Here is a 10,400-nt window from a genome sequence, read left to right as displayed (position 1 = left end):
TATATATATATATATATATATATATATATATATATATATATATATATATATATATATATATATATATATATATATAATAGAAAAAATGCTGATTACTTTGGAAAACAGAAGGCTTGAAATATATAGGAAAAAGTAGAAAAGTTATTTAAAAAAATATTTCGAACACAAAAACGGTCGAAATAGATTGAAAATTTGCAATCGAAATGTCGTTTTTTTTTTGTTCAGCGATTGGTTTTCTACGAGAGAACAATAGATTCCCTCCGTCTCACCTCCTGCATGCCCACCCCGCCATAAATACACGGAGAGAAATATTCAGTAAAAATTACGGAACAATTCACGTAATCCGCAATGGGGAATCTGTTTCCGGCAATTTTTATACATCTGAAACGTTCCGTGAATTCTCAGGTTCATCACCGAACAAAGCACGAAATTGTCACGTAATTTTTCCCGAAGAAGTTAAATCATACAGAACTTCCCGACTTATTAGCCCTCCAAAATGAAAAATTCTTGAACATTCAAAAATTTTTATGAAGCTGGTGAGTTATTTCTACGTTCCGTTCCATAAAGTTTCTCAATCGTTGGGGGAAAATTACAGAACGACTTGTTGTCCCCACAGCGATGAGTCAGACGGGTGATTAATTTTTACAGAACAAATCGTAGAATTTACATGGCGATTCGTACAATTTCAGTTCCGACTCACACTTTTTATTGAATTTTACTTCGCTCGCGGATTATGTTTGGAAACGTATTTTTTTCGTTTTTTTTCCGGTAATTTTTATTGAATTTTGCTCTCCGTGTAGCTTAACTGAATATCATTTAACTAAGTGTCCAATCTTCACCGTTATCTCCTTTGTTTTCAGATTCCACCTGAGAAATCAACACCTGCACAATCTCAAAATGGTACGAGCGCTAAGCGTCGTACTGTAGTTTCCCAAAAGCCAAAATCTGCAGCTAACACTGAGGCAAATCGAAAAGCTCGTGAAGCACGTGAACTCGCTCGTCGCCAGATGATGGAGGAACGCAGAAAAGCCATGAAATCCCAGATACAACAGTCTGTAGAGATTTTTGCGCCAAAGACATAACAGAGGGCCGTTATGGAGATTGTTTCAAGTAATGAAGACACCACAGTTTTCTGTCTCAGATCTGTAAAACGCTCATAGATACCCAAACTGAATGAAAAAACGGGAAGAGGAAACAATAATGAATGATTTTAATCGATGATGAAGTTTCATAATTAATTAAGTTAATGAACGAAAGTCATAAAATAGTTATTTGCAGTGTTGAATCATGGATTCTCGCGTGATAGAATTTGCTAGATTTTTCATTTTTATTAATTTTCGGTGATTGTTTTCGATTTTATATCACTCCGATCATTTTAGAAATTTAAAAATGTTAAAAACAGAAAAATCTTTGAAAAATCAACTGAAGAATTGTCTATGTACCGCTTGATTTTCGTAATTGAAATAATTACCGAAAATTATTGAAAATATTTGCCTACCAGGAATATTGACAACCCATAAAAATTGAATAAAAGAATCCATTACAATGTGTTAAAAAAGTGCGACTGAATAAGTTTCATATTCCTCCGGTTTTTATCGTGATATCTGTGTATGTAAATAGTTTAATAATTTTTCATGATTGACGTTGCAAGAGAAATGTCTATTCCTTTTTTAAATGAGCTTCTTGTCCATGACTGCGCCCAACCAGGGGCATTTTCTTTCTCTTCTAACTATTAATAAGAAGCATTTGAGAGTTTAAGTATTAAATACCAGTCATGAGGAATAACAACTGATGTTTCAAAATGTGACAGGAGAAGGAGCGCAAAAAAAATTTAATTAAAAATTGAAATTCACATTGAGTCGTTGATGACGTTGAATCGATGGCTTTCAAAGCTTATCTACCAAATAACACATACCTAACTAATACTCATAAGCCCGCGACGTTTTTTTTACTGTAAAAATATAAAGATGAAATTCACAGAAATCTGAAAAATCATTGAATTACGTTAAAATAGGTTTAAAATACAATAGGAACGATATAATGAATATGAATGAATTCGCATTCTTCAGTGAATCGCCGTTAGAAAATTTTTTCGCTCAAAATTGTTACTCGAATGGTTATGAATGTTCTGAAATAAAAATGAAAAATAATTCTAATACGTGTCTTTCTATTAGGACATATGTTCAGAGAGTTTTGTCCTATAATATTCGTGCTTGAGCACTATATCCAATGAAATTTGTATATAAGAGACTCATTTGTAGAAGAAAAAAAATTGACTGCATGAATTTGTGAACGAAAAATCATCAAAAGGAGGAATGAGAGAATTTGTGAATTAATCACTATTATTGTAACATTAAATCTCTTTCTGTTCTCGATCGACTTGCTTAGTAATTTATATTCACACGGAAAATAAATATTACTTCTTATAAAAAATAAAAATTACGTCTTTTAAATTGGTGTAATTGGTGTAATGGGAAAAGGAAATGATGTTTTTGCAAGGAAAATTATTGGCACAAGAGAAAATTGTTATGTCTATATTCGTACGTGTAAAATCGGAGTAAAGAATGACTGCAGTACAATAGAATATTTCAAGTAACGTTATAAAGCTTCCGCAAGAGCCTTTGGAGGTCAGAATCGATTCATGAATACAATAGTCTACAGGGAAGGTGCAGTGACTCCTTCGGGCCGATGAAAAATGGCTCAACTTGTATTCTACTTTCTCTCGATCTTCTTTAAAGGTTTCTTCCGTTACTTGTGCACCGGAACGGTGTCATCAGGGTTTCTTCTCACATTGAGTTTTTTCATGATGCCAGGCATATCAATGTTTTTCCCTCGTTCATTTTGTCCTGAACTTTATCGCTTGCTGTGGATTTTTCAGCCTGGGCGCTTAGCATTGCACAGACGAACGTCAGGGCTACGCCTATTGCTGCACTGTAAAATGCCCAACCTGTTGACAAATAATAAAAACAAGTTGATATCTCCATTTGCCCGGGTGTGCATACAAGGATTTTAAACGTAGATTGGTCACCCGATGAGAGAAACCCCGCGGCGCGTTTTTTTTTTAACGAGATCGAAGGCGCGGTTCGCGCGCCTATCAATATGATCGATTTTATGTGATTCATCACGTTATTATTCTAGGCGGACTTGAATCAATATGTTATTTCACGTACACAAATTTCTATAGTATAGTATTAAGGAGAAATTTGTCGGAAATGATAAAAACTTCTTTTGAAAATCCATGAATTTTTTTATATTGAAAAGAGATGGAAATCTCTATCGAGAATCAGTCGGAGATATGTCGAAATCCACGAAAACTTCATTTGAGAATCAACACATGTTCTGTAGAGAATGATGTTGGTACCGAAGGTCAGAAGATAATTCTCAATGTTCATTTATACGGGCGTTATCGATGGAAAACCATCAATATGTCGGATACTGAATACGATTACGTCGGTTCCTTTTATACAGACGTATAAATATACATACAATTTACTTAAACATATAACTCTTTGTAGACATAATTTTTGATTTTGGCGTTTTTTCGTTGTTGCCTTGTGAAGACTTACAATGGATCTCATGATCGAACTCTCGAAAAAGCTAAATATAATGCAGTAGCGAAGCGGTAAACCGGGTTAAGTCGATTTTGATTTTGGTCAGTTTTTTATGAATATCTCGGAATCTGAGAGATAGTAAAATTTTTGTTCTGAGTTTTTTTGTAGTCCTCAATTAGCTCTACAAAAAGGTCATAACAAAAATTTTGCTATCTCTTTTAGATTCCAAGATATTCGTCAAAAACTGGCCAATAGTCAAAATCGACTTAACCCGGTTTTCCGCTTCGCTACTGAATTGTCCGTGATTGAAAATATCTCTCCATAGATCTATACCAACATTACCAACATCATCAACATCGCCAACATCACCAGTATCATCATTATCATCAACATCATCAAGCAAATCAGTATCATCATCAGACAATCAGGAATAACTGTGTGACAACTCGTTTTTATATGAGATTACAATTGACTGGCTAAACGGAAAAATTCAAAAACATTTGACTTCGTCAATTGAAGTGGTTAAAAAATTATGGTAGTTTTTAGAACAACGTGTTTTCCAAAATTCCTAAAGAAAACAAATTACTTCGAACAGATGAATTATTTTTTGCCATGTTAGATGAAATTGCCCATGACGCGACGTTGCCGGAAACTCGCTAAACGCACTTGGGCAGTGTAGAGTGAATTCGGCAACGTGAAAGCCTAAAAACACGGCGGGGAATCCCCGCGGAGGTGACCAAGTCGCCGAAATAATTTGTTTTTCTCAGGAATTTTGGGAAATATGTTATTCTAAAAATTACTATAATTTTTTAGACACACCAATTGACAAAGTCAATTTTTTTTTCCGGTTGGCTAGTCTAAAATTGTAATTTTTAAAAACGACGCGCGGCGGGGTTTCCCTGATAGGGTGGCCAATCTAGGGTTAATTACTCGATTTTCTAAAAATCAACCACCGGGAAGGTAACGGTAGACGGGTTCACATACAGACATCGTCACCAAACTTTGTATGTTTCAATTTCAGACATTATACATAATTTCCAATCAAAATTAGAAAATGTGAAAAAAAAGAAAAAAAAATGAAATCAAATGAAAATGAAATGTGAAAATGTGTAAATCGCGAGTGGTGGAGTCTTTATGCAAATTTACACAATGTGAAAATCGGACGATTACAACGCTTCCATTCGGAAGCAGCAAAATGATGAATGAAGTTTTTAGACTCTCCGCAAGCAGAATTTTCGGAGTTTGAAGAAAAGTGGGTACTCTTTGGGTTCATCGATCGTTTGTAATAACCATTATTTCCAACTTGTCGATTCATAAGTTAGTCATTATCCATAAAGTTAGAATGGAAATTTCTGCCCATTGCTAAACGTAAATTGGCGTTCACGGAGAAAAAACTTTCAGAAACTCATGTGCTGGCGCCGTAAACGAGGCGCAATTTACATTATTGTGAGAATTATTGTGCAGCACCAGACGAAATACTGCGCGTTCAAGGAAATTGCATGGAAATAGTAGAATGATTATGGGGCTGCCCAGCAATTTTTTTGGTGCTAGGAAGCGAAATTTTGGATGCTGCATAATAATTTCTTCTGAAGTTGTAAATAGCCCCGCGGTTATGGTGTAAACACACGAATTTTTCGGAAATTCTACTGGGGCTCGATAATTTTGAAGTCATGTTGGTGGAGGGGGGAGGGGGGGTACTCGAATTACAAATTTCACTGAGAATTCTTCCCATCCAAGTTTCAGCCAATAGAATTCCACTATTCGACTGTGATTTTATGTAGTTAACACAGCATTTAACTGACAATTTTTGATAATTCAACTGGTAAGATTTCATGTTGAGATATGAAAAATAAAAGATTTCCTGGTCGAGTGAGCTCTTCATTGGAAATGACAGATGGATTGTCTCATAGTGCAATTTTCTCGGCCGAAATTTGGATGGAAAAATGCTCTTCCGAATATCACTCGAGCTTCAAAATTAATCAGGTATTTCCCTCAAGGTTTCCTTCATACAAACGAACCTATCGGGAAATGCCTGATAATTTTGAAGCTCTTGTGGTGTTACATACGAGAATTCAATGTAATTTGGCACTGAATATTCATATTAGATTGGAAATTCAAATAAATTGAGGAATTCTCGTATGTAACACCACATGTTTCATGATAGTGCAATCATTTTCCTACATTTTTTCTAGTTTTGTGAATTTCCGAAAAGTTTTAGAAAAAAACGCAGGAAAATGATTGCACGATCATGAAATTTCATGAGTTATTAAGTAATGACAACACGTAAAAACGGTATATTTTTTCACGTCAATCCGATGAATTTACCAGAAAATTTTTAACAAAGTCAATATTGGCAAAAAGTGTGTAATAGTACATTCTTAAACCGATTGACCACTTCACTACTGATTTTTCATCACAATGTGTGGAAAAGGGACGTTTTAGACACGCTTTGCGTGCCTGAAAAATTACTTTTTCGCACAGCGTGATGAAAATAGCATATTCAAACTCCTGAGGCCAAAATTAGTTATCCTGGCACAAAAAATTGGAAGTTTCGGATTTGACGAATACAATGCTTCCATTGGTAAGAAAAAACACAATATCATTCATATTCGTCATTACCAAGATTGCAGTCTCCAAGTAAAAATGGTCCAGCTTCTGGGCCGCATATTCTCACAACTCTTTCAGCTCCCCACCCAGCTGGATAGAGTATCATTCCGAATAAGTAAACAATCCCAGCGACAGCCTGTGCTACTCCGGCAAGATTGAAGATACTTTTGCGTCCAATGCTCTGGACGCAGCATCCAAGCAGTGCTGCGAAGACTGTTAGTGCCATCACGGACAATCCAAGTGAGAGAAAAAAGAGTGACGCCTTCCAGCAACTAGGAAACACCGAGGGGTCCGTGGCGAAGCCATCAGAATTGAAATTTGCACAGTTCATTTTGCCAAATAGGCGAGTGCATCTGTTGAAGATTCCAGCTGTTGGGTAGTAGAGTTCCGTGCCATTTTCTGGGGATAAAAAAATTGTTATATTTTCTTGCTATCCTGTTCATTCTGCTGACTCGATCATAAAATTATTTCGCTATACGTACGACAAAATTCATAGAAAAAGTTAGCGCATCCGTCAAAAAATTCTATTGAATGTTGATCAAATGTCTATTACAAATTCTATCAGTTTTTCTCCGATTTTCTTCGAAAATATTGTATAGAAAAAAATCAAGAGAATTTTATTTTTCTATACAATTCATTTCGTTTAACGAGTTATTGATATTCAACAACTAATTGTTGAATTAAAATAACAAGTTGTTGAAATTCACCAAACAATTTTCTCCGCGTACACGTGCGTGCGGAAAAATGGATCTTTACGCACTAGTAACACAATATACTATTATATTACTCTATCATAATTTGCGGAAAGTGGGATTTTGTGCACGCGAAGCGGACGGACACCTATCGAAATCAGTATTTTTCGACCCAGTAACGAAGCATATTTTTTATTACGATGTTTGTTAGCGGCGATGTTTTTAGAACGCGCAGCGTGCGGGAAGCGAGGCTTCACAAACTGCGTGACAAAATAGTATATTTCATTACGAGTGCGGAAAAGAGTTTTTTGGCTCGTGGGAGGTTTATAGCACGAGCCGAAGGCGAGTGATACAATCCCACGAGCCAAAAAACACTTTTCCCACGAGTATCGAACGATATTTTTCATCATAATGTGTGGAAAAGGGACGTTTTAGGCACGCGAAGCGTGCCTAAAAAGTTACTTTTTCGCACAGCGTGATGAAAATACTATTTCACATGCATGACGAATGAAAAAGGAAAATCTTGTGAAATTTCTCTAGTAAATCGCGAATTTCTGATTAAATTCTATCATTAATCAAGTTGCCACATTTAATATTTTGTTCACGTTTTCAATCCAAAAGTTTTTTACCAGTGTTTTTGGTTTTGGGTGGTCCCACGATCCACTTTGGAGTGATGAGTGCGGAAAGTACAGCCATCATAGCAACCAGAGACAGCAGGGACCACAAGAGGCTGCGCCCGGTGACTATCACGTAGCACATCCTTACGACGTGTCGTCAAACCTGGTTTATGTCATCGTCAGTACGTTCATCTGCATAACATAAAAGAGAGGGGGATAAGGCGCCTGTGATTGGAGTTTGTTGTCATCTGTCATTCAAAGGGCCCGTGATGAGTGGCAGTTGCCCTCAGAATATTTCGGTTCTTCATCGCTTTCTTTCGAGCGCATTTTTTTCATTTTTAGGAAAATTGAAATTCTTATTGCGTTGAATGTCTTTGTTTTTGCTCTCCGGAAGAGAAATTCTTTAGGAATGAACGACACGGAGAGAAATATTCAGTAAAAATTAAGGAACAATTCTCGTAATCCGCAATGGGGAATCGTTCTCCGGCAATTTTTATAGGAATGGAAGAGAAGAAATGGAACTTTCAGTGAATTCTCAGGTCCATCACCGAACACATTACGAAATTGTCACGTAATTTCTCCCGAAGAAGTCAAATCTTACAGAAACTTCCCGACTTATTATGCCTTCCAAATAAAAAATTCTTGAAAGTTCAACAATTTTTATGAAGCTGGTGAGTTATTTCTACGTTCCGTTCCGGAAAATTTCTCAATCGTTGGGGAAAAATTACAGAACTTGTTGTCCCCACAGCGGCGATGCATTAGACGGGTGGTTAATTTTTACGGAACAAATCGTAGAATTTTTGGTGGCGATTCTAACAATTTCAGTTTCGACTCACATTTTTTTTGAATGTTACTTCACTCGCGGATTACGTTTCAAAACTTAATTTTTACGTTTTTTACGTTTTTTCTGGTGATTTTTATTGAATTTTTCTCTCCGTGGAAGCAAATTCTATAGGATTAAAATCGAATGTCTATTCATCAAAAATGAATATTAAATTGAAATTTTCACAGTAAAGATTACCGCAATGCCTCAATTTAATACTGAGAACATGGGCATTTGCAAACCCCATAATTACCAAAAAATGCTCATTCAACGGATGGGGAAGCGAGCGAAACAATCCTGGTTTCAACTGCTAATAATTTGAGATGATTCCAGGAAGTTTCGAACAGACCGTGTCCTACTTTATGGCACATGGCCGCCGCTCGAGTCCCTTTTAGCAATCCCACTATAATCACCCTTGTCGACCCCTTCCCCCTCATCGTCAAACTTATCGACCAAAAGGGAGAGCAGAAACGTCCCTTTGATGTTGCGGTAAATGTAACGAATCCAATGTGAAATGAAAGGGGATTTGGTTTTATTATTATTTTTTTAATCTTTCCCTCTTAATCCGCGGTGAAATAATCTTGAACGTAGAGAAAAAAAACTGGAAAGTGGTAGGACGAGTCACGGTAAATATAAAATGTTTAATCGTCTGGTTATTATCTGGGGAAGCATCAATTTTAAGGAAATGTATCGAGGACAGTTTTTTACAGCTCAGAAAATCTTCTACACTGATAGAAAAGGTGGAACGATCTAGTCGCTGGTAATGCGGCTTTTTAATTATTAGGGGAGCTGGTGCACTGGACACAGAAAATTTAAGAGACCGTATCGTAATTTTTCACAGGAGATTCAGATAAAAATTACGGAACGCTCCGGATCATTGTATCATTCCCGTGACAATTCTGTAAAATTTCCAGCAACCACAATTCGCTCCGGAATTACGGAAAAGATACGGAATTTTTATTGAATATTTTTCTCCGTGTGCATGTACCGCCCACCTGAGGGAAATGAGTCGTTTTTTCCAGCCCCGCTCTCAACAAGCAGTCGTCAACGGTTAGAATGGGTTCTTCGAGGTGTTTACTCGAAGATGTGAAGAGAACAGATTTTTTATTAACATTAAACATATTTAATTATGTAATTCAATTGCCATCCGCCAGTGAGCGATGGAATCGAACGTTGAGGGTAATACCGCCCGGCATGCGTCGAATACCGCCCGCTTTGTTTTGATAAATTTTTTGAGCAATGTAGACCAACAGTTATAATTTTTCTTATTTTCATCCTTCGTTTCCATTCTTTGGCTCCATCTTGAGAAAGATTTCACGTGAATAATAATAAATTATCCTGAAATTACCTGATGCTTCAGTGGCTACCGACCACCCCAAACAATCGAGCTGTCACTCGACCGCCCTCTAGCTGCTGAGTCTAGCAGCTCTATAGAAACCCTGGGCGGCATTACCCCCAAACTCCGGGCGGAATTACCCACAAACGCGGAGGCTGATAAAATAGCCAATAATAACTGATGAAGATATTTTTCTGCTATCGAAAAGGTCGCAATGGATGTGGAAATGTATAACGAACACATATTTCACACTCCATTCAATTATGGGCCAACTGAAAATTTGAAAAATCTCAAATTCTGGGCTCGAAATATTTTAAGAATTCGGTAGAAAATGATTTGGATTTTTTCAAACAATGTTTCCACGGGAGAAAATTGAGCATGTCTATTGAAATTACTTGTTGATATTACATATTTGCATTATAAAAAAATAAATAATTTTTTTTTTAGCCAATTCTGAGAAATAGAGGTGGGCGGTATCACCAGTTGAGTGGTACAGGCATCAGCTTTCCTTATGCCCTTCGTTAATTATAAACGATCGTGTTAATAGTTGAGAAGCATCGTTAACAGCAACTAAATTCTTTCCATAGTGTAAATAGGCGATTGCTCTTTTTGCTTCCGAACAAAAGCATTGCAATCGTTCGATTTTTACATTTTATAATTTTGCTTGGCAATGATGATTGCGGTCTACGACGTAAAAATATGATGCTTGGGCACCATGTCTGTGTGTGCCAGTCCCCATAGTCTGCGAAACACGATTTGTAAATATCAATGTGT

The 10,400-nt window shown here is 36.6% G+C and overlaps 2 protein-coding genes across 2 annotated transcripts in view; one reads left to right on the top strand and one right to left on the bottom strand.

The window, feature by feature from the left end:
- Nucleotides 1-2,379, top strand: part of LOC107036201 — a 54,923-nt gene extending 52,544 nt beyond the window's left edge. The window contains exon 11 of the mRNA XM_015253984.1: nt 861-2,379. Within this exon, the coding sequence (XP_015109470.1) occupies nt 861-1,082 (222 nt within the window). The 3' untranslated portion in view covers nt 1,083-2,379. The remainder of the gene's footprint in view (nt 1-860) is intronic.
- Nucleotides 2,380-2,519: 140 nt separating this feature from the next.
- LOC107036215 (LHFPL tetraspan subfamily member 2 protein) overlaps nt 2,520-10,400 on the bottom strand; it is a 29,858-nt gene continuing 21,977 nt past the window's right edge. Inside the window, exons 2-4 of the mRNA XM_015254006.2 lie at nt 7,480-7,659; nt 6,171-6,557; nt 2,520-2,947 (exon numbers count right to left, since the gene is read on the bottom strand). Coding sequence (XP_015109492.1) covers nt 2,802-2,947; nt 6,171-6,557; nt 7,480-7,609 — 663 coding nt within the window. The 5' untranslated portion in view covers nt 7,610-7,659 and the 3' untranslated portion in view covers nt 2,520-2,801. The remainder of the gene's footprint in view (nt 2,948-6,170; nt 6,558-7,479; nt 7,660-10,400) is intronic.

The sequence above is a fragment of the Diachasma alloeum genome, unplaced genomic scaffold (genome assembly GCF_001412515.2).
Source record: "Diachasma alloeum isolate Michigan unplaced genomic scaffold, Dall2.0 Dall_scaffold_00206, whole genome shotgun sequence".
In the NCBI taxonomy this organism is placed as follows: domain Eukaryota; kingdom Metazoa; phylum Arthropoda; class Insecta; order Hymenoptera; family Braconidae; genus Diachasma; species Diachasma alloeum.
The sequence above is the reverse complement of the archived record's forward strand: the minus strand, read 5'-3'. Positions and strand labels throughout refer to the sequence as shown.